Source organism: Lissotriton helveticus, chromosome 10 (assembly GCF_964261635.1).
Source record: "Lissotriton helveticus chromosome 10, aLisHel1.1, whole genome shotgun sequence".
NCBI classification, from domain to species: Eukaryota; Metazoa; Chordata; class Amphibia; order Caudata; family Salamandridae; genus Lissotriton; species Lissotriton helveticus.
The window spans coordinates 1,750,772-1,775,383 of NC_136071.1; the positions used below are offsets into that span (position 1 = coordinate 1,750,772).

At 48.3% G+C, this 24,612-nt stretch overlaps 1 protein-coding gene across 1 annotated transcript in view; it reads left to right on the plus strand.

Moving 5' to 3' along the window:
• The window catches only part of LOC144785719 (ceramide kinase-like), a 73,129-nt gene that overhangs the window by 26,282 nt on the left and 22,235 nt on the right, over positions 1-24,612 (plus strand). The window contains exons 5-9 of the mRNA XM_078664504.1: positions 1,323-1,386; positions 2,584-2,729; positions 9,704-9,778; positions 11,532-11,684; positions 24,400-24,505. Of these exons, the coding sequence (XP_078520630.1) occupies positions 1,323-1,386; positions 2,584-2,729; positions 9,704-9,778; positions 11,532-11,684; positions 24,400-24,505 (544 nt within the window). The remainder of the gene's footprint in view (positions 1-1,322; positions 1,387-2,583; positions 2,730-9,703; positions 9,779-11,531; positions 11,685-24,399; positions 24,506-24,612) is intronic.

Consider the following 24,612-nt stretch of genomic DNA (forward strand, 5'->3'; position numbering starts at 1 on the left):
TTCCGCACACTGGTACACCCCTTCTTCTCTCCTCGTTGTACCGACTTGTTGTTCCTTGTTCCCTCTCTTGCTTGGGATTGTTCTGGTTCGGCGCGAGAGGTTGGTGTGGACCTGGCAGTCTGGAGTGGTACTGAGCGATCTGTATTGTTTTGAGTTCTCCGGCGTTTGTGAGTGGTGAGGTGGTAGAGAATGTCGTTGGAAGACTCGTGTATGGTGGGCCATGGGCGATCGCTGGGTGACCAGCATCATCTTGCATGTTTTGAGTGGTTCCATGTGGTGAGGGTGAAGCTGGATGGCAGGGTGATTTTGGGTGGTCAGAATTGTACGTTGATGCCAGCATGGGCATAGAGGCCCTTGATAGTGAGTTCAGCTCCTCGTGGGTGGTGTTGGGTCATCCGGGTACCACCAGAAGTCTTGTACGAGCCGCTGTGGTCAGGATTGTGCCGAGTGGTCAATGAGACCTCAAGTGGTCATGATGACCATGACTCTTCCTGTGTGCTCAGCCTCTGTCCACACGACACTAATGCGCGTTTATTCTGTTTCAGGGAGTCCCCAATCCGGGGAGGTACAGGGTGGCCCCGATGATCCAGAGTGGTTCCATGTGGTGAGGGTGAAGCTGGATGGTAGGGCGGTCATGGGGGGCTGCTGTGGCTCTGGGTGGTCCCAGGTGATCAGGGTGGAATGGTGTTAGCATTCATCTAAGCACCTGGGAGGGGTTTTAAGTGGTCAGGATGCCTCTAAAAGCCTTGGGTGAACCCTTGTGATCAGGATTTTGTTCAGTTGTCATGGTGGTCTGGGTGGTCAGGATTCCTGTACGAGCCACGGATGGGCCCTTGTGTTCTAGATTGTGTCGAGTGGACGTGGTGGTCGTGGGTGGCCACAGTGCTTCTAGAATGAGCCATTGTGATCTGGACTGTGTTGAGTGAACGTGGTGGTCGTTGGTGGTCAGGATGCCTCTAGAAGTCACGGATGAGCCCCTGTGGTCTGCATTGTGTGGTGATGGTGGTCTGGGTGGTCACGGTGCTTCTAGAAGCCCTGGATGAACCCTTGTGGTCTGGATTGTGTGGTGATGGTGGTCTGGGTGGTCCGGATGCCTCTAGAAGTCACGGATGAGCCCCTGTGGTCTGCATTGTGTGGTGATGGTGGTCTGGGTGGTCAGGATTCCTGTACGAGCCACGGATGAGCCCTTGTGTTCTAGATTGTGTTGATTGGACGTGGTGGTCGTGGGTGGTCAGGGTGGGCACACCTGATTCTGGGTGGCCCTAATGTGTCCTGTTTGGTTGACTTTGCTCTTCACGATACTAATGCACTCTCCGTTTCAGAAACCACCCGGGCCAACCATGCCAGAGACCACATCCTCCAGGAGGACCTGCAAGGCGTGGACGGGTGAGTGTGTGCGTGGAAGGGAGTCTGGCCACCCAGAGCCCTTCGGGGTCTCTGGGACCCTGGCTCGAGCGGCCTCTCGGAGGCCTCGACACTGGCCTTCGGAGACGATCCCACCCGACTCACAATCCGGCCAGTTCTCCATGGCCTAGAGCAGGCACAGTGTCCGTCCAGGGGGTAGTGTGCGGGCCGGGGGTCTGGCTTAGGCATGGCACAAGTCACAGAGGCATATTTACAAGCCCCTACCACCATAACAAAGTCACTTTTTCAGACGTTGTGGTGGCGGTGGGAGCTGCTACTTATTCACAAGGCAGCTTCGGGCCACTTAACCTGGCTTAACTCTGCCTTGTAAATAGGGCCGCCTTTCATGCTTCACTTTGATTGAAAGGGGAGGGCAATGGGTGTTGCCGGTGGGTGTTCGACTACAACACCCATTCATTCTGCTGCTGCCCCCTATTTACAAGGGTGGCATGAATCGGGGGCAGTGCCAAAATTAAAACCAGGGAAAACCTGGTCAAAATGATGAGAAGTGCTTGATTTCTCCTCGGTTTTGCGTATCCATGTGTGCTGCGTTGTGCATCACACATAGAAACAGCAAAATGCCATTGATTGTTTATGTGCATTAAATAGCACACACATGTGTTACAAAAGTGTCACTACTTATTGTTTATGTGCAGGAAGGGGCACCTTCCGCACATAAACAAGCATTTGCCTGCAATGCAGTTCGGGCTGGACTGTTCCCATGAGGCACAGGGTCAGACTGATTTGCATATAGCCATGTCTGAACTGGGGTGGCAGAGTGGGCTAAAGAACGGTGATGGATCAAACCCAGATCTTTTGACTGGGGGTGAGTGCTTGCAATGTTCAACACTCCGTCCATCCTCCCCTTTGGTTTTACCCTTGCACTATGGTGCAAGAGAGCCTGCATTGGCGCTAGGCAGCTAAATTAGCACCAGCGCAGGGGGAAATGCAGGGCTGCACCGTATTCTTGTAAATACGGAGCAGCCTTGCGTTTCAGAAGTGGCGGAGCATGGCGTTAAGCCAAGGAGGCTAACGCCACGCTCCGCCACTTCTCTCATAAATGTGTCCTTGTAGCGGGCAGTGCTGGCCGGGGGTCTGCTGTGCCATGTCCACTGACCCCGAGCCTCCTCCCAGCTCCTCACACCGCAGGCCTCAGCTCTGTCCTTTACTCTCCCTCAGGTTGGTCTGTGTCGGCGGTGACGGGATGTTCAGTGAGTTGATGCACGGACTCATCGGCCGCACTCAGCGCGAAGCGGGCGTGTGTGAGGACGAGGACGACGCGGAGCTCCGGCCCTCAGCGATCCGCATCGGAATCATCCCAGCAGGTGGGAGTTACAACAGACCTCCTCCCGCCACCCAACATCCACAGCAACCACTGGGCAGGCGAGCGAGTGGCACTCATCTAGGGGGGCAGCGCAGTGTACTTAAGGGCACATTTACTAATATTCCACCCAATGCAGCGTTGTGCAGTGCTGCGCTGCATGAAAAGGAGTGAGCATATTTACAAATAGATGGCACTTTCCAGCTCTCTTCCAGCGCTGGTGCGCTGCGTGCTGCTTAGCGCCAACACAGGAACCTCTGCGCCGCGGTACAAGGGGGCCTGGTTACCGGCAGGATTCTTTTCTTCACCCATAGAAAGAGAAAGTATTGCTGAGAAATAGACATATTTCTCCTCTGGCGTACTGATTTCATCTGGAATGAAATTCCAGCGTGAAATTTATGAGTGAGTGCACGGGAACACCCATGAAACATTGTAAGAGAACATTGCGTTACATTTCTTTACGAAGCCAGGCACAGCATTGCGTTACATTTCTTTTTTTTATTTATTTTTTTTGACTTTTTTTTTTTGACAAGCAAGTCAAGGAAATCAACGTATCGAATACATAATCTGAGAAAAATAAATCGAATTCGATTTGATGCAGATACATATTAGAGAAATACAAACACAAAAAAGTAAAAGAAATAGTTCCTAGTCAGGACAAATCGCTAATAATTGAAATATCATAAACAAAGGAAGAAGAGGAGAAAAAAAAACGAAAAAAAACACACACATACATGGTTCAAATCATTGCCGACATAGCAAAAAAATTACCCCACATTTTAATAAACTTAATTTTGGCTTTGGTTCCTCTATTCCTGGCAATAGCTTTTTCCATAGTATGAATTTCATAAACCAATGACCACCATTCAGTTATATGAGGAGGATTCTGAGAAATCCAGGCCCTTGCTACCACCAATCTTGCACAAGCCAATGTAATATTTAACAAATCTTTATAAATAGGACTAACCGGGTATATAGCCAAAAGTACCGCAGCGGCATTTAGCGAAAAATTGATCAGTTGATTATGGGTTAAAATATTTTCTATGTCCAACCAAAATTTTGCTAATAATGGGCACAAATAAATCATATGCTTGCCTTTAGAAAGCTGCTAAAGACCTGGCTTTTCTCTCTGTAAATTCTGTCTTTTCTGGAGCACTGTCATGCTGTATCTCTCCTTGTCTCTCTCTTCGCCAAAGCGCCGGGACACTCCTCGGAGTAGCCGTGCGCTATAGAAGAGCCAATTTAACATAACAATTTAACATAACATATGTATAAGGTCAGCTGCCACCAGACCACATTTAGGACATTTAGTACGATCATTGTTGGAATTATTTTGCGCCCATTTTGAAATTTTTAATGGAGTGTAGTACAGTTGACTAATCGTCCTATAAGATTGGAGTTTCAAACTGGAAGACTGGACGGCTTTACTGATATTGGCTAAGGCAGCGGAGATATTCTGGGTTGTCACGTTAAATCCTAAACTGGTAGTCCATTTTAGTGCCAATCTAGGGGCTTCGTCAGAGCTATTTTGGCTGAGACATTTATATCCCAAGCTAATTAGTGATTTTCTATGCACAGAATAGAAACATGTCCATATATCTGAGCTAGTGATTTCTACCAGATTCATTTTACGTATTAAATAATCCTTAACTTGAATGTATTTGTATCTCATTTTTTCAGGCAATTTATATAAAAGTTGTAATGTTGGAAATTGTAGAAACCCATCCGTACCATAGAGATCACCTAGTGTCTCAATACCATAATTGGCCCATTCTCGTCCAGTTTTATCTCTAAAAATATCTGGAAGCCCAGGATTATCCCATATTGGCAGCTCTTTGTGAAAAAACGAAGTATTGCACTTAGTCAACATCTGTTTCCATATAAATACCGCATCTCTCGCGGTCTTAAATTTTACCCGTTTAAAATAATTTGGGTCTTGTACTTTGGCCAGGAGTTGTTTTGAATAGCCACCTAGCATAAATTGGTGAAAAAAATATTGGTTATTAGCGACAAATAAACTACGGAGCCGGCCTAGAAAAGAAGCAATAAAATAAGCTTTGAAGTCCAGGAAGTTTAAACCTCCCTTCTCAGGGGGGAGTTTCAATATTATCGTAGACCTACGAGCCTTCTTATAGCCCCAAATGAAACTACTTAAAATGCCGTCTAATTTTTTAAAGAATAAGTTATTAACGCGACAAGGTATAGAGCGGAAAAGATATAGAAACTTCGGCAGTATGTTCATTTTAATCAAATTCATACGACCTATAAGATTTAATGGAATCTTGTGCCATTTTTTCAGAAGATTGGTCACTTCTTTTAATAAAGGATCATAATTTAATGAGTTTATATCAGCGATATTAGATGATATCTTTACCCCTAGATATACTGCAGATTGGCAAAGTCCTTGCACTGATAAATTGGCCTTATAGTTCATAATGACTTGTGTTTTATTTATATTTAATTTATAGCCAGAGATAGATCCAAAGTTTTTAGCTTCTGTCATGATCCCTAATAGTGCATCTATGACATTGGTGGTGTAAATAGCTAAGTCATCTGCATATGCAGTAATTTTAAGAGATTTACCTTCATGGAAGATCGGGGCAATCTTAGTTTGAGCTTCCAGGGCGTTAATAAATGGCTCCATGGAGAGAGCGAAAAGCAGGGGTGATAGCGGACATCCCTGCCGCGTCCCTCGTAGGATTGGAAAAGCTGATGAGAGAGCGCCAGCATAGCTGATTTTGCCATTAGGGTCCTTATACAACGCCTGTATGCTTCTCACAAAACGCCCTCTAAAACCAAATTGCCTTAAGACGCCCCACAGATAATCCCACCCCACTCGGTCGAACGCCTTCTCCGCGTCTAAAAGTATCATACCGAGTGGGGTGCGATCAGTCGTAGCAACGTCAAAGGCAGTAATAGCCATATTTGACATGTGTAGTGGTGTCTCTCCCAACAACAAAACCATGTTGTTGATCATTTACCAAAAGGGGCATAAGAGGAGCTAATCGCATTGCTAAAAGTTTAGAATAAACTTTTGCGTCAGTATTTATCAGAGAGATAGGTCTGTAAGACTCACACTCCACCGGAGATATTTTTTTTTTAGAAAGAACATAATTTTAGCTGTCTTCCATGAATCTGGGGCCTTCCCAGTGGCAGCAATTGAATTAATGACCAAACAGAGCAGTGGTAAAATTTCTTCTGCGCAAATCTTATATAGCTCTATAGGAAGTGTATCCTCGCCAGCCGCTTTATTAGATGGAAGAGAGGTGACAGCAAGACGAAGCTCAGATAATGTAACCTCCTCTTCCAGTTGGTCAATTAATGTTTGTTCCAAGTATGTTCCTGCCGGCAGATTCTTGTTAATATAAGATTGTTTCTGGTCTTCAGTGCATCTGCTCTCGGGGGTATATACATTTTCATAATATGAGACAAATTGTCCCAGAATTTGAGCCGATTGAGTATATAAGATATTATGGGGACCCTTCATTGCTTTAACTAGGGTCGTTGCACGATCATCTGCGACTTTATATGCCAAAAACTTCCCAACTCTATCACCACATTCATATTGAGATAATTTGTATTTGATAATTTTCTGAGAGTTTTTCTCCCTAAGAGAGCTTTTAAGGATTGAGCGCTGACTTACTAATTTAATTTCTAATTGAGCTATACTTTGTGCATTCGTCTCATCAGCTCTAAGTTTTTCAACTAACTGATTTTCTAATAATAAAATATTGGCTAAAGTAGCCTTGGTCTCTGCCTTACGGATAGAGTTTTGTCTGAGCACATATTGCTGCGCAACTCCCCTGATAAAAGCTTTGCAAGCGTCCCAAACTGATAGAAGGTTAGCAGTATTGATATTAATTTCAATATATTCTTTTATATGTTCCTTAAGCTTAGCTACAAATACTAAGTCAGTTAACAAATATCTAGGGAACGTGAAGGATCTAAAATCGGGTGCCGTTTGACCGATATTAAATATGAAGAGTATAGGGCTGTGATCGGATGAGATCCTTGGGAAGATCTCCATATGTCCTGTATTGATGATTTCATCCGACGCCCAAGCCAGGTCTATTCGTGAGCACCGTTTATGGGGTGGGGAGTAGTATGTGTATCCAGGTATATTGGGAAATAGATTTCTCCACACATCTTTAACATTGTGTATCCTTGCTAATTCTAAGATTGCCGCCCTAGTTTTACGCATGCGTCGAAATATACCTCTCTTTGTAACATCTTGATCATAGTCTAGCCCACAATTAAAATCTCCCATTACAATAAGTTCCCCCTCCCATGCAAGTAGTTCCAAATTTAACCAATCAAAAATATGTGGGTCATCAATATTCGGCCCATAAATAGCACAAAAAACAAATTTTCGATTTTCTAACTGCATTTGGGTAATTGCCCAACGGCCCCCCTCATCCGCAGCAGATTTAATTACTTCTACACTTAATTGTCTCTTTTTCAGAATAGCCACACCTCGAATAGAAGCATTGAAAGTAGTACATGTCACCAGCGCATATCCCAATTGAGTCAATAGCTTCTTGTCCTTGAAACAAATATGCGTTTCAGTTAATAAAACCATATGTGGGTCATATATTTTCAGTTCTTCATATATCAAATTTCTTTTGTTTTTATTATTCAAGCCTGACACGTTCCAAGCTAAACATTTCAAACGCAACATAATGGCTAATTATAAGATCACAGTAAACTGCACCTTTCCTTACATTCAAGCTCATTCTTAATCTATAAGATACTAAGTCAATTACCCTTAAACTTGTCTTGTCATTTTCTGTTTCCCCCCCCCCCTGCGTTACATTTCTGTACGAAGCCAGGCACAGCGTTGCGTTACATTTCTGTACGAAGCCAGGCACAGCGTTGCGTTACATTTCTGTACGAAGCCAGGCACAGCATTGCGTTACATGGAGACGGAGCGAGAGGAGGAGGAGAGCAGAGGGTGAAGGGTGGTGGTCGCGATGGAAAATATGAAGTTGCAGAAAGAGAGGGAGGGCGAAGGACAGGGGCCTGGCAAATGGGAGATGTGGAGAGGTGAAAAGAAGAGACGTTTCAGGGAACAAGAGACTCGAGAAGCAGGGCGTCTGCGTTGAGGGGAAGATTGTTTGGGGAGATTTACTAAGATTTAGCCCATGTTTGCATCACAAAAATGACGCAAATCAGCGCAAAATCGTTTATTCCTATTTACTTGCCAGGGCTAAACTTGTTTAGCGCTGGAAATAACGGAAAAGTAACGCGAAGCAGCACATGGCGTTGCTTCGCATTACTTTGCGCCGTGGGGGCGTGGCAAGGGGGGTGCATGGGCATTCCCGTGCAACCACCCAAGGTTTCTCACACTACACCCAACTTACTAAAAACAGTAGATTGGGTTCAACGTGAGAGAACTGCGCTCTTTTCAAGTAGGCGCAGAAAGGAGAAATGCTTTAATTTCTCCTTCTTTTTCCAACTTTGCATGCGTGCTGCACTGTGCAGCATGCATAGAAAGTGGGAAAAGCTTTCCCTCATGTCTGGGCTCTGTATTTCGTACAGGAAGGGTGTCCTTCCTGTACAAAACCGATGCTACACTCGTGCACACACCCTGGCGCTGCGGCGCTAAGGTGTGTGCGTGGCGCACGGCAGCTGAAATCAGCGCCGGCACAAGGGAAACGGGAGGAGAGAGCCATATTTCTGAAAATATGGCGCTGTCCTGCTCCCTCCCTGTTGCGCAACACAGCGCAGCCTCGCGGGGGGGGGCGGCTGTGCTGTGGGAATGTTTTGTAACTCTCCCCCTTTATGTGCGGGGAAGTGTCCCTTCCTGCACATAAACAATCTTTAAATGGTGTGTTGTCACTTCGGTGTGCGCTGCTCAATGCAGCACCCACAGAAGTTACAAAATGTCTTTTTTTTTCTCCAAAGATTGTGTATGTGCAGGAGGGCCGCCTTCCTGCCCATAAACAATCATTGGGCTTTTGCTGTTTCCATGTGTGCTGCACAACGCAGCGCACATGGAAACAGCCAATGAGGCAAAATAAAGCATTTCTCCTCGTTGCACCAGGGTAAGACCGGGTTTTGCTCGTCTTAATTTTGGCTCTGCCCCCTATTTACGCCGCCCTTGTACATATGGGGCAGCGTCAGCGTCAAAATCAATGGGTGTTGCTGTGGAACACCCATCGCAACACCCATTGCCTTCCCTTTCACGATGAGCGCAGCGTGAAAGGCGGCCTTATTCACAAGCGTTGCGTGGCTTACCGCTGCCTTGGTAAGTAAGTTGAAGCGCGTATCGCCACAGGAACGTCAACGTTCCTGTGGTGATCGGGGTTTTCAATATGCCCCAGATTGTGGTGCACATATTGGTGTACAGATCATGGTGCACAATTTGTTGTGGTGCACAAGGTGTGATGCACAGACGCTAGTTCATATCACGATACGCAGGATGTTGTATCCGTTGTGAAGCACGGGTTGCTGCACACGTCACGATGCACAGGTTGCTGCACACGTCACGATGCACAGGTTGCTGCACACGTCACGATGCACAGGTTGCTGCACACGTCACGATGCACAGGTTGCTGCACACGTCACGATGCACAGGTTGCTGCACACGTCACGATGCACAGGTTGCAATGCACTGAATGATGCATGCATCACGATGCACAGGTTGTGATGCAGAGGGTGTGACTCACAGGATGTTGTCCAGGTTTTGATGGACAGGGTGCAGCACGTCAAGAGGCACAGGTCGCTGTGCACAGGATGTCGTACAGGATTTGAAGCATAGGTCGCAGTGCACTAGATGTTGTATAGGTTTGATGCACAGGTTGCAATGCAAAGGATGTTTTACAGCTTTTGATGCACGGGTTGCGATGTATAGGTTGCAATGCAGAGGATGTTGTACAGGTTTTGATGGCTGGTTGTGATGCGCAGGTCGCAGTGCACTGGTCCCAGCGTAGGGGCTTCACAGGCTCTCACTCACTCACTGCACCTTTCTCTCCCCAGGGTCCACTGACTGCATCTGCTTCGCCACAGTCGGAATCAACGACCCCATCACTTCGGCGCTTCACATCATCATAGGTATGAGGGGGGGGGGGGTTTGTTGGGTCTCTGGGGGGGGGGCTCATGCCCGTGGGGTGGGCCCTCACAAACCTCCTCGAGAGACAACTGGGCCCGAATGTCCAGTCACTGCCATGTCAAGGTGAGTGAGACACACAGGGGTTTTACAGAAGCAGCCCCCCCCCTCTTCCCAACGAAGGGGCGTCCAGTGACGCTATGGTCTAATGCAGAGCCCGGGGGCCCCCTCCTGGGTGTGACCCCGACTGTGACCTCTGCCCTCTCCTGGCAGTGACCCCCGCTGTGGCCTCTGCCCTCCCCAGCTGTGACCTCTGACCTCTCCTGCCAGTGACCCCAGCTGTGACCTCTGACCTCTCCGGCCAGTGACCCCGGCTGTGACCTCTGCCCTCTCCTGGCTGTGACCCCGCCTGTGACCTCTGCCCTCTTCTGGCTGTGACCCCGTCTCTGACATTTGCCATCTCCTGGCTGTGACCCCGTCTGTGACCTCTGCCCTCTCCTGGCTGTGACCCCGTCTCTGACATTTGCCATCTCCTGGCAGTGACCCTGTTTGTGACCTCTGCCCTCTCCTGGCAGTGACCCCATCTGTGACCTCTACCCTCTCCTGGCAGTTACCCTGGCTGTGACTTCTTCCTTCTCCTGGCTGTGACCCCGTCTGTGACCTCTGCCCTCTCCTGTCAGTGACCCCAACTTTGACCTCTGCCCTCTCCTGGCTGTGACCCTGGCTGTGACTTCTGCCTTCTCCTATCAGTGACCCCAGCTGTGACCACTGCACTCTCCTGGCAGTGACCCCTACTGTGACCTCTGGCCTCCCCGGCTGTGCCCTCTGCCCTCTCCTGCCAGTGACCCCAGCTGTGACCTCTGATCTCTCCAGCCAGTGACCCCAGCTGTGACCTCTGACCTCTCCGGCCAGTGAGCCCGCTGTGACCTCTGCCCTCTCCTGGCATTGACCCCGTCTATGACCTCTGCCCTCCCCGGCTGTGACCTCTGCCCTCTCCTGCCAGTGACCCCAGCTGTGACCTCTGACCTCTCCGGCCAGTGACCCCAGCTGTGACCTCTGACCTCTCCAGCCAGTGACCCCAGCTGTGACCTCTGTCCTCTCCTGGGGGTGACCCCTGCCCTCTCCTGCCAGTGACCCCAGCTCCCCCATAGACTCTGGGCCCCAGATGCCTCTCTTGGGCCCCCAGGTACTCCGTGTGACGTCACTCTCTGGGAGTTTTGGGCTTCCTCGGCTCATCCTCTCATCGTGTTCAGGGCGGGCTGATACCGCCCGGTGACCCCAGAGATCCCGGAGAGGGACCCGCGGTGACCTCTTCACATGTACCTGTGTTTGCACCAAGTCCTTGCCACGGAGCTCCTGGGTGAGGCGGAATGTGTCCAGGTCCAAGGCTGGCACGAGGGTCACATGGGCACTGCCCACCTGTCCTTCCTGAACTCTCTCTAATCCTCTTCTACCAGTCACTCCCAGGGCCAATCTAGGGCTCGTTCTTTCACTTCCTCCCACCTCACTCTCACCCAAAGATGCCCTGGCCTCTCTGTTTAACCAGAGGTGAGGCCCTCACCCCAGCTGTGCCCCTGACTCTCTGTGTGACCTCAGGTGAGGCCCTTAGCTCTAGGTATCCCCTCCTCACCCCAGTTCTGCCCCTGACTCTGTGACCTCAGGTAAGTCTCATGTCTGAGTATCTCAGTGGACTCTAGGAGGGCCCCTGACTCTGTGACCTCAGGTGAGCAGTCACCCCCCTCTGCTCTTCCCCCTCAGGTGACTCTCAGCCCCTGGATGTCTGTGCTGTCCATCATCAGGACACTCTGGTGAAATACTCGGTCTCCCTGACCGGCTACGGGTTCTACGGGGACGTGCTCCGCGAGAGTGACCGGCACCGCTGGATGGGCCCCTTCAGATACAACTATGCAGGTAACCGGGACCCCAGACCCCTTCCTCGGGGCCCAAAACTGCATGTGTTACCCACCAATCTATCATTGTCTCTGTTTACAACCATGGGGCTGGGTCCATTTTGGGTGAAAACTCCCATTTCTGGTGGGATCCGGGGAGGGGGGCATTGAGGCGGGGGGGGGGGGGGTTTGATATTTGATCAACCGCAAACTGTCTACCTCACTTCTTTGCCGGAAGTTTACAGCAGGCCCCAGACTTAACCCAGCAGCTGTAAACCGGTGTCTTTTTATTGATAGTCTATTATAATATAGTTTACTTGCACGAGAGCGTGTCTCATTTATGTTTTTTTAGCACTGATCCAACCTACACACACACACACACACACACACACACCCCCCCCCCCCCCCCCCTTGGCGTAAGTCTCCCTTCCACTTTTTGGTGTTGTGCCTCATGTGTTTTGCTGGTGTAAGCTGCTCAGAGCACTGTGCCACTGCCAATCAGTGCCACAGTGCAAGTGCTCCCTATGAAAAGTGCATATATTAATTGATTTCCATGATTGGCTCATTGGATTTACTGTCAGTCCCCAGTAAAGGGCACCAGGAGTGCCAGGGCTTGTAAATACAAATGCTGCTAGTGGGCCTGCAGCGCTGGTTGCGCCAACCAGAGAAGCAGCCTTTTAAACATGTGTCTGAGGTCTGCCATTGCAGAACCTGCGTGCAGTCTGGTACTGTCATGCTGGCTGGGCAAGTGCACACACTTGCCAGGGTCTAAACCTTCCCTTTACTTCATGTGAGTCACCCCTATGGTAGGCCCCAGGGCAGGGTGCATTGTAAGCATAAGGTAGGACAAGCCCTGATGTGTGTGGCATGTCCTAATAGTGAATTACAGCCATTTTCGTTTTTCACTATTGTAAGGCGACCTGTTCTCATAGGCCAGAATGGGCTGTTGGAATTGTTACACTCTATAATCCCAGCAGGCTCAGGGAACATGGTAGAAAGTCAAGTTTAGTATGCCTGAACTCAGAATAATAAAATACTTATTTTAGTAAAGTTTATTTTAATATCCTGTGTTTGCAAATGCTACTTTTAGAAAGTTAGCATTTGCTTGCCTAACCATTTCAGCCCACCTCTACTAGGATGTGTATCTGCTGTCTGGTTACTGTGAGTGACAGGGCTGGGGGATTCCAGGAGACGGGCTGGGGCTGCCAGGTGGTGAATGAGGGGATTACACCAGGATGGGTGGGGGGAGTGCCCCTTGACTCTGAATAGGGCTGTGCTCTGCCACCACAATGCTGGCTCCACCTCCTGTGGAGCGTCTGATGTCTCTGCCCTGTACCCTGAAGAAGAAGCAGAGTCTCCAAAACAAAGTGCTCCAAAACCGCGTTGAACTAGGCACAGGCCCCGCTGGCCTGCAAGCACAAAATAAATGGTGTATAAAAGTAGGAGCCCTGCTCCCAAGAAATTATATCCTGTTTGCGCTAAGAAGAAACTCTGCCCGAAGAGAAGGACCTGGGAAAGCTGCATGGAGGACTACTGTCTCTAGCCTGAGAGACTGGCCTGTGGTGGGTGCCTTGCTGCAAGAAGGAGAGGAGAAAAGACTGAAGTGGCTTTTTGATTTCAACTTGTGCAACCTTTGACAAAGATCTCCAAGGGCTTGCGTGTGAGCCTGTCCCCTGAACTGCCCCCCCAGGAACATTGGGCGCTACCCCCCTGAAGGAAAAGCTGCTGATGGTGCTGCCTGTCCCTGCAGCACTGACCGAGGAAAGCTGAGTGTGCTGTGCCCCTTCGTTGCGCACTCTGAAGAGCCTGGCCACCCCTGTCCCGCCGAGCAACGCGACTTCTGCCTGGTCGCGCCGCAGTTTGCAAAGTAAGGACCAGCCCTGCCTGGCCCGAGCACCGTGACTGTTGCCCTCCGAGCCGTAGCTCGCAATGTGAGAAAGGACTCGTCCGGTCCGAGCACAGTGACCCTGTGGCCCTTGAGCCGTAGCTCGCAACGTAAAGACGGACTGTTTGCCCGTGTTCGCTTCCCCGTGTGGCATACTGCTGAGCGCGCCCCACCGCTGTGAGTGAGCAGCTGCGGCGCGTAGTGCGGTTGGTGTCCGTCCTGTACCCTGGGATCGCACCGCACCTTTCATCACCGTCCGCCACTTACCCCCCTTCAGGATCGGAGCGGACTCTGCAATCCAAAGCCTGCCCCTACAACGCATCGCTGCCCTGAGAGCTACGTGACTACCAAGCCCCCGAGCCGTAGCTCGCACCACACCAGGAAGGCACCGTGACGTAGGACGCCTGGCCCCTGCAACGTCCGTATCGAACTCTGCAAGATCGAAAGGTACAGTGAACACGTCGTACCATGTACAGCACCTCGGACTAGAGTATCCACGAGGCGCGTGAGTCTCGGGAGACCCTTGTTCTTCTATCATCATACGAGTCGCCCCAGAGCCCTACGACTCGCACCGCCTTTCGTAACAGTCCCCTGTGTTCGCATCGTGCTGTGCGCTGCGCCCCGTACTGAAGTGTCTGCGAGGCGCGTACCCTCTTGAAAGCCTTTTTGTCAACGCCGTACGAGTCGCACAGGAGTGCTACGACTCGTAGCCTCAGTGTAAACTGGCCGCGCCGTACGCATCGTACCACGAGGCGCGTGAGACTTAGTAAGGCCTTCCTGTTCGACTCGCACAGATCGCACCAAAGCGCTACGACGCGCACAGACTGTTAAACAAGCCTGACCAAAGAACTGAATATTGCCTTGAGTATTGTGGAACCTTTTTGAAGTTATTGGAACTTGTAAATTAAGCCTACTTAAGCCTGAATATAAAATAGTATATTTTTTACAGAAAACCAGCCTTGTGTCTATTTGTGGTGTATCAAGTGATTACTGTGTGTTATTACAAATGCTTAACTCTACATGCTCTGGGGATTATCCTTGTCTGCTCGCGCCATGCCGCCTAGAGGGTGAGCAGGGGTTATTTCTAGGAGTAAGTCCTTTGCCCTGACTAGAGGAGAGGGTCCCTGCTTGTCACAAGTGCATACCTGTGCCAACCAGAGACCCCCAATTCTAACAATATATATGAACATGTTCAACGTCTTCATATTGACGACCAGCTCTGTGTGCAGACGACTTGTGTTCATTATGTTCCACGCCAGTTTTTTTAGTTCTGCCGAAAAAGTTTCCAGCGGGGCAAAGATTCTACATAGTTGACACTTAACGTTTGTAAGAGGCCTTGAGTTATTGGACAGAATCGTGTCAGCATGACAATTTATACTTGCCCTGGACGACTGTGTGCACCAGGTACTAACCTATGTACGTGTGCTTGTTTTGCTTGAGAAGATGGGCTCTCGGTACAGTTTCACCACAGTATGAAAAATGCAGGTAGTACGATCTTTAGCACCTTCATACCGTGGTTAGTTTGGAAATGGAATGGGAATACGATTTATAAAGCACAAGCATATGCCCGGAGGTGTCATGGCCTTAACCAGAACAACGAAAGGGAAAGATAGAGACTAGCCAAGATAAAAGAGCCGAGTCTTCAGATTCTTCCTAAAAGAAGAGAAGGATGTACAGGACTTCAGATGTCAATGCATTGCATTCCAACAGTGAGCAGTGCCAAGAACAAAACCTCGGCAATCAGCTCTCCTGAATTTAGGGGCGACCAGACTGAGTGTCGATGCAGAGCTCTTGGAGGAGTGTATCGGATGAAGTTGTTTTGTAAATATACTCGACCGATGCCGTGCATGGACGAGTTTCGCATCGAGTGCATACTGTTCATAGTAGAGGCTTTTTAATCCTCTGTGGTGCATTTCCCGTGAGAGTTTCACTGTCTGCAAACTGTGCAGTCCAGAGTAAACTCTCTCCTTAGAGTAAACACTGCTAACAGTACCCACTTTTCTACTCATGTCCATATAGTTTCTCAGTGTAGGATCAGTGACCGTCAGGGGTTTGATGCAGGTAAGAGTGTCCGTAGTAAGGCATCAGTTCTGTAACAGAGCTTGAGTATTTTGAGGATCTTGGTTCTCTGAACCGTTGTACACAGATTAAACACCGTGTGCAGGATAGGTTACCCTTTCATCTGTGGTTCATAGTCTGCATGAACTCGGCTACCCGTGAAGTGTATGGTATCGGGTCAGTGATGCATATGGCACACGCTTGCTTTACCTATGGAGGTTGTATGTATGATGGCAGTAAAGGTGCTTCATATTATTCTGAGCTATTTTGTAGTTACTTTCATAGCTCTAATGCATATCCGTTTACAGAGCAATGTGCAAACAAGAAGTTTGGATGAGGTCATCAGTGATGTCATAAATTATATTATACAACGTGTTATGAGTGATGTCATCTGTGAGGTCATAAACAGTGCATGGGGGACGCAAGTTATAGTTAGCGCTGCTAACAATAACTGGTAAATTTCTGTTTTTTTTGTTTAGTTCAAAACGTGAATGTCACTGACAAATCCACCTAACTAGAGCGTTACTTTAACCTTTGGCTTTTTTCAATGAAGTTCAAAGTTTAAAAAAAAAAAAAAAAGATTTCTGATCACCCCTGACTAAAATCTTACTTTAACCTTTGTTTTTTTCCGTGAATTTCTATGTTTTTTTAAATATGAGTTAATATTGTATTACCATATGTAAATCCAACTACCCCCCCCCCCCCTTGCACTCAGCTGGTTGCCTGTAGGGCCCGCCTGTTGCCAACCCCTGTAAAGGCAACCAACCCCACATTACCAGACGTCATGGCCTTTTATTTTTTTAAGGGGAGCGGCTCCCCCTCCACGATCCTCCTTAGGCCCTGGGGACCTCATCCTCAAGGGCCAATCAATAAAATTAAAGGGAAGGCGGCTGCGCACCCTCTTCAAACCTTATTATTTATTTATTTATTTATTTTTGATATTTGATAAAGCGCGAACAATTGCCCGCAGGCGTCTCGGCGCTATTACTATTGCAGACTTCTCCATTGCTGGGCTTCAGACATTTAGTGGTTAAACAACCAGGTTTTCAGTTGTTTTCTAAATGACATGAGAGTGGGGCTAGTCCTGATAGATTGGGGGAGTGTGTTCCACAATTTTGGAGCCACAACCAGAAAACGACGATCTCCCCAAGTAACCAACTTAGTACGAGGCACCACCAAGTCGTTAAGGTTGGACGAGCGGAGTGGTCGAGAAGGGTTGTATGGAATTAGCTGGTCTCTCAAAAATTGAGGTGCTTGTTGATGCAGTGATTTGTAGACTATGCATAGGGTCTTGAATTTAATTCGGTGTCTGATGGGGAGCCAGTGATAACTTCTGATGGTGTCGGCTATGGCTTTATATCTATGAATTCCCGAAAGAAGTCTGGCAGCCGCATTCTGTACTGTCTGCATTTTCTTAATGACCCTGATCTGGGCATTGGCAAACAAGCCGTTGCAATAATCTAATGCAGATAAGACTAGGGAGCTTACCAAGGTCTTGCCTGCACTCTTTGGAAGAAAAGGAAGGATTTTTTTCACCAGCCGTAATTTGTAAAAAGCTGTGGCGGCAGTCTGATTGGCATGAGCCACAAAATTAAGGTCATTATCAAAGATAACACCCAGGTTCCTCACCTTGGGAGTAGGTTTCGGCAAGGTTCCGAAAGATGTTGGTCACCAAACGGGGGACCAGCTAGGAGATAATGTCCAAAAGTTACCACCTCCGTTTTTTCGGAATTAAGTTTTAAACAGTTTGCAGACATCCACTGTCCGATTGCCAGCATACCTGTTTTAAAACTCTCTGCCACTATTTCTCCGTCATTTTTGATGGCTAGAACCAGCTGTGTCTCATCTGCGTATGAGGTAAGGTTCATCCCATAGGCTTTGATGGTTTTAGCTAGGTCCGACACATAGATATTAAATAGTGTCGAACTTAGGGATGAACCTTGAGGTACCCCACACGGCAAGGACAGATTAGCCGATTCGAATGGTCCTAGCGTCACCGCCTGCGATCTTTCGTTCAAAAACGAAGCCAGTAGGTTCTTAGCTGGGCCCTGCACACCCATTTTCTCGACACGGTCGACCAAAATCTGATGGTCGACCGTGTTGAAAGCTGCCGAGAGATCCAAGAGCACCAGCAGTGCTGAGCCTCCTTGGTCTCGGATGACTCTGATGTCGTCCGCAGCCTTAATCAAAGCAGTCTCTGTTCCATGGAACTTGCGGAACCCAAATTGGGTCTCATCGAGTAGGTGATGTTCCTCGATAAAAGCTGCTAGTTGGGTGTTCATAGCCTTTTCCACCACCTTAGCCAAAAAAGGAAGGTTGGCAGTCGGTCTATAATTTTTCAGCTCTGTTTTATCTAAGCCTGGTTTTTTCAGAAGGGACTTCAGGAGTTTTTTTTTTAACAAACTAGGATAGATTCCAGTACTGAACATAAGGTTACAGATTTGTGTAATAGCTGGAATCAAAGAATCCATGATCGGGACAAGGGTTTCAAGGGACATGGATCCAGTGCTGAACCCGATTTAATGGAGCTTATGATATCTCTAGCTTGGGTCTCTGAAATATCCACAAACTGTGAGAATGCATTACTAAGGGGGGCAGTATGTATATCATTGGTGCTATAAGTAGCAGTGGAGGAGAAGGCTGAGTAAATGTCATTCACTTTTGTGAAGAAAAATAATGCTAATGAGTCACAGAAGATTTGTGAAGTCTGGGGATTAAGATCAGGGGCGTTTCCTACCAGCTGCTTGGTTATATCATATAGCTTTTTGTTGGAATTTTTTGCACTCTCTATTTGCTCGCTAAAATACTTTTTTTTGGCCGCTGTAATCATGGATTTGTACTGAGCTAATAATTCCTTGTAGATTTTTTTTTACTTTCCTCATCATAGTTTTTTCTCCAGTGCCTTTCTCTGTTTCTACAGAGTTGTTTCTGCTTTCTTAATTCCTCAGAAAACCAAGGTGCTGAGGGGGTGTTCCTGTTTCTGGTTATTAGTTTAATCGGTACTAGTTTGTTAATGGCTTGACCTAACCAGTCTTGGTATTGCCTAATGGCCGTATCTGGATCATTGGGCAGAGTTGGTTTAGTACTGTCCAGTGAGATCTTGAGGTTAGGAAAGTTGATGTCTTTCCAGGCCTTAAATGGTTCACGACTAAGAGGGGGTATCCTGGAGATGGAGGCCTCATTAGTTGTGATGGCACCAAGAACTATGTGATGATCAGACCAGGGCAGTGGGAGGACGTTAGTGATTTGGAGATCTTCTAAATTAGTGAAGATACCATCCAACGTATGCCCTGCATCATGAGTAGGTTGGTTTACTAGTTGTGAGAGCCCCAAAATTTCCATCTCAGACAGAAGGGACAATGTATCTTTATCATCATTTCTGTCGAGATGGAAGTTGAAGTCTCCCAGTACTGTTAGTGACTTCTCAATTGCCAGTGATTCCAAAATAGTGCCGACTTCAATGAGGAATCCAGAGCGTGCTCCTGGCCGTCTATATAGTAGCATTCCCCTAAAATTGTACGTGGGGGATAGATAGATATCAAATGACAATGCTTCACGAGTAACCGACGGTATCGGTGAGGTCCGGATGTTATATGTATCTCGGACGATTATAGCTATCCCACCTCCTCTTTTGCCCTGTCTATCATATATGTGGACTCTAAATCCATTTGGGACGGCAATCACGAGATCTGGATCGGACGACTTGTCCATCCATGTTTCAGTCAGAAACATGATATCAATATTCCTGTCTCCGAGTAGGTCAGCTATTTCTTGCCTGTGCTTTCCCAGTGAGCGGACATTAGTGAGTGCTATTATCGTTTTTTTGGAGTATTTCTGATTATTGCCGTGCGTTAAGTTATTCATTAAAGGTATGGTTGCCTGGCAATGCTTACATTCAAGAGAAGTGATATCTGTGATAGACTCCAGGTTAAACTTAGTGCATCTATCTGTGAGCGGAGGACGTAGATCAGTCAGCATTAGGGATGAGTAAGGTAGAAGGCGAGATATACCGTGAGGTCCAGGGGTTGTGGCCCTCGGCCCGGTCCCGGAGCGGACGGGTGCAGACAGGCTTGCCTTTGGGGCACCCGCTGCGACCGCCCGCTGCACGGACGGAAGGGCATCGTCTATTTATACTATGAAGAGGAGGGTGGGAGGCGTCCTGCAACTGGACCGCCAACCCTTTGTCCCTGCAAGATGGCGCCCACAGCCTTTACCCCGCGTCGTCAGCCCCTAATCGGCTGGGCCGGGATGAATGAAGGCGTGTAGAGCGAGCCTCGGTGCAACGCGATTCTTGCACTCGAGTGACCCTTTAAATGGTAATTTAAAAATGACCCTAGTAAAATATATACAATTTTTAAAAGTTATTACCAAGTACAGGGATAGGTTTGTAGAACCCCCGGCTTCCGCCTCAGAGGAGAAATGAGCAAAGTGCCCTGGTGACCCCATCGCCAGGGCCTTTTTTGTATTAAACTGGATGGGGGGCCACATGGCCCCCCTCCCCAGGACTTGATAGGCCCCGGAGCCTCGTCGCTCAGGGCCCCTCATTAAAATTAAGGGGAGGGGGCATGCGGCCCCCCCCTCCTTGGACAATTTTGGTCCCGGGGCCCGGCTCTATTTTTAGGGGAAGGGGGCACGCAGCCCCTCTCCCCAGGCCAATTTTCACCCTGGTAACCCCAACCCAAATCATACCCTGATCAACCCATATAATCCTACCAGACAACTTAGATCGATGCATGCCTTCCGAGTAAACAACCCTAGGTTTCAAAGAGCGAGGTGTGGAGGACGAACTTTTTCTGTAGACTCGGCCAGACTCTGGAACTCTCTCCCCTTACCCCTCGGCTCTGAACCCAACCTCCTCTCCTTCCGGAAAAAGCTGAAGACGTTCTTGTTCAGTAGATAAAAGCAGCTCCCTCTTCTTATACACTCATGTCATCCACTAGCGCTAGGACGCCTGCGGGTAACTATCGCGCTCTACAAAAATCTACTCCAATCCAATCCAATTCCTAGGGGCCTGGATTTGCTTTTGGGGTGGGGGCATGCACCCCTCTGCCTGGGCTGATTTCGGCCCCGGGGACCCTGTCCTCCAGGGCTCGGCACTGGTACAGGTGGGTGCCTACCCCGGGGACCCACCATGCTCTCAGTGTGGGCTACTGGGGAGCCCTGAGGCCCTTCGCATCCAGCATCCCTCCAGCATCCCTCCTCCCGTGGAGGCAAAGAGGCGTTGCGTGGCTTCATAAACCACATGTAAGGTTTGCACCGTGAAGAGCGATGCCCCGGCTCATACATCGGCCCCTTCATTTCTATTTCATTGTTTTAATTCACTTGCTGGGAAGCATCACGTATGTTCATTTACTTCAATTCCTCACAATGACTCATTGTAGGAAAGTGGTTTCTGTTGCTGATCCCCTCACTTTTCCTGGCGTTTGATGCAACATCGTAGAGTACGAGGTCCCTGCGAACCCGGCTACCAGTACCAGTGTTCGTTCCCTAAAACTATGCCACAACTGGCACCACTTCAGTTACCCCTGTAAGTCCCTAGTGTGTGGTACCCCTGGTACCCAGGGCATGGGCACTGAAGAGGGTCCCCAGGGGCTGCAGCCCTGGTTGTGCCCCCCGGGGACCCCTCACCAAGGATATGCTCTCGGCCATTGCAGGCTGCGTGTCTTGGTGCAGAGAAAACTGAAGAGTCGACAAGTCCCACATCCCAGTGTGCAACGCCCACAGACGCTGCATGAGATACAGGCAAGACACTCCTCTCGCAGGCCTTAACCCTAAGGCAGGGTGCACCATATCTCCGGTGAGGGCATTTGTGCACGGGCAGATCTGCCCCTGCAGTATCCTTGTTGATTCCTGGATATTGTAAGTGACCAGTGAAGCCATAGAGAGTACATGGACTGGACTCTTGTCATTACGAGTTCCCCCGCTCCATGACGGCTTCACTGTACTATGGTATGTTTGGTTCTAAACATCTCAGCATAATAACTCTGCACTGATCCCAGTGTCAGATTTATTATAAAGTGCACACACAGGACCCCTTAGAGGGGTCTCTGAAACCTTCCATTCCTTAGTGTGGTCCCCAGCAGGCCTGAGCCAGCCTGCTACCACCAGACCTTGTTCTGGCCTCATGGGGCAAGTGCCTGCACACTCTGAGGTCGAGACAATGCCTTTCCTGGGTGGAGACGTTCACACCTCCCCCGGGTGAGGAAGAGCCATCCGTGGTGGGAGCTTCAAAGGCCTGGTGCATTTGTAATGCGACCCCAGCCTCTCCCGTTAGAGAGAGCAGCTCCCCTTCCTGTCCGCACCCCCTTTTTAACGTGAGGACAGGCGGGAAAACATAGAAAGAATAGGAGGTGTGCCACCCTCTGCCAACTCCACTCCTCATGTGGGGGTGGCATTTAGAGGGTGCAGTCACCCTCAAGGTAAGTAGCCCATTGGCTACAACCTGGCATCCCCTTTAAACGCCCCTAAATGTAGTATTTAGGTGTCTCCCCTGAGCCCTGAACTTCAGTTCCTGGCGACCTGAGAAGGGCCGGACACTGCAGACTCAACAGCAGAGACGACTTCGTAAACCAACTGACTTGGCCCCAGCCCTACAAGCCCATCTGCAGCCCTCGACCTTCTACTCAGGGGGGTTTAGACCGCCCTGGAAAGTGCAGTGCCAATGAGGTGAACTAAAGGAACACAAATAAAACCCTGTTTATTAAGGAAGACAAAGCTCATGAATTCAGGAACTCTGGGTGCCATGCTGAACATAATAAAATCACAAGGCTCTTTTATGGATCAGCTTTTCACTCTATGTGAGGAGCCGCAGAGAATCCACTCCCTCACTCTGATCTCAGCCAATCGGATCCCTTGTTTTACTGCATCTAATATTGACCTGATTTTCTTAGCTATGCTTTGCTGTCGTTCATCCCTGACCCTTGACCCCTACTCCCTTATCCTTGACATGAATGGGGACTACAATACTGTTAAATCTACTCTATACCGAGGAAGTCTCTGAAAATTCACCCTAGAGCTAGGAAACGTCAATAAACTCTACCCAGAGACCATTTTCAGTGGAAAGAATTCTGCTAATCTGTCATTTAGTTAAAAAAATTATTCTTTGCACTCCCTCTGACTGCTCCACAATTGTTAGATGTATCCCTTTTCTGTAAAAAAGAAAAGGTTTTGTTTTCTGCTCTTAAACTCACCTGTTGCACCTGCACTTTCGCTGTGATAATTGTCGATTGCTACTGCTGAAACGTACGCATTTACCTTGTCGCACAAAAGCATCAGACTCTAAACTGGTTCAGTTACTAGCTTCCCATTCGCTTTTGTCACAAACCAACCTTGTGGGGTATTGATTCAGGAGACTAAGGGCCTCATTTATGAAAAGTGACGCATCGCTGCGTGAAAACAGCGATGCGTCACTTTTCAGTGCGCCCTCCTTGCGAGACCAATGATGCGTGATATTTACAGTATGACGCATCATTGTGCAAGGAGTTACAGATACGTCAGTATTTCTGACGTATCTGTAAGCGCAAAAGTGACGCATTGCTGGGGTGTGTCACAAAAGTGACGCAACTCCAGCAATGCGTCCTTTCACATGGGGCAAGCCCCATGTGAAAGGGCATGCGGCAGTCTTACGCCTGCTGTGAGGCAAGCGTAAGAAATTGACGCATTTGTGTCAAAGAAGTGGCGGAGTGAAATCTCATAGATTTCACTGCGTCACTTCTATGACCCTTTCAAAATGTCCCCTTGCATACATTATACCTGGCGCAGGTATAATGCGGCGCAGGGGTTTACAAAGGGACGCATCTAGCTAGATGCGTAACTTTGTAAATATGGCGCAACAAGGCGCATTTTTTACGCCACTGGTGTGTCCCAAAAAGTAACGCACCAGCGGCGTAAAAGTGACGCCCAGCCTCATAAATGAGGCCCTAAATGTTGCGGAAATAACTTTTTTACTTCAATAATTGAATAATTCTGGCAGGAACATAGTTTTGTGTTGTACATTTACCCACCTTCTCGCGTACAAAAGAGGGTTGCCCTACTTTCTTCACAGATGCTCTGCGAATGAATCAACAGTTATAATCCGGAGTCCTGAAGAAGGCCTACTGATTTGTACCTAGCAGTTGAAACTTTACAAACCGAGTCAACTGGACGCCTTCAAATCTCAAAGCATCATTGGGTTGATTTACCTGCACGTGCATCGTTGAATGCGAGTAAAGCATTGGGATCATGACGCGCCTAGCGTTAAGCGATTAGAAGCGTTAAAAGAGTAAAACATGTCGAAACCATACGTGAATGTCATTAGGCTCAGGACTATTGCGAGAAGTACTGTAAAGAAACACACTTGACATTTTCTTTCTAGGTAACAAAAACAGTTGGACAGAAAAGATTAAAATGTATTGAGTAAGAACACGGCGGAATTCTGTGCATTTTATGAGGATGTATTTATAATTGTGAATAAGATACTTTTAATACTGGTAGACATAAAAGTTGCAGAGTTTTGAATATGGAAATACAGGATTGACAGTTTATAAAATAATCAATGTAAAAAAAATAGATAAATTAAATGACATAGATGGTTTGTACGCATGCGCTGTTTTTTACTGATTGGATAATTTAAATAAAAGTACAAGTTTTGATGGCCATACTGAATCCCCTTCCTTGCTGTACGGAAACAAACAAACCCACACAGTTTCAATGGAATGAACACACTGAGAGCCCCCCTGTAGGAGATCTCACCCCCTCTTTTTCTGTTACCCCCAAGTTTCATTCGCAGATGTCTCTTTCACTGTTTTTTCCTCAGGGTTCAAGACCGTCCTCAGCAACAGATGCTACGAGGGGACGGTGGAGTTTCAGGCTGCCGACCACGTGGAGTCCAACCCCAGGGACAACAGCCGCTGCAGGACCGGGTAAGATTCCTGGCCAGAGACGGGTATTTACCCTCTCCAGAGTAGGGTGGTTACCCCAAACTCCTATCTAGGGCAGTCTAACCCTCACTGAGTAGAGCAGGGCAATA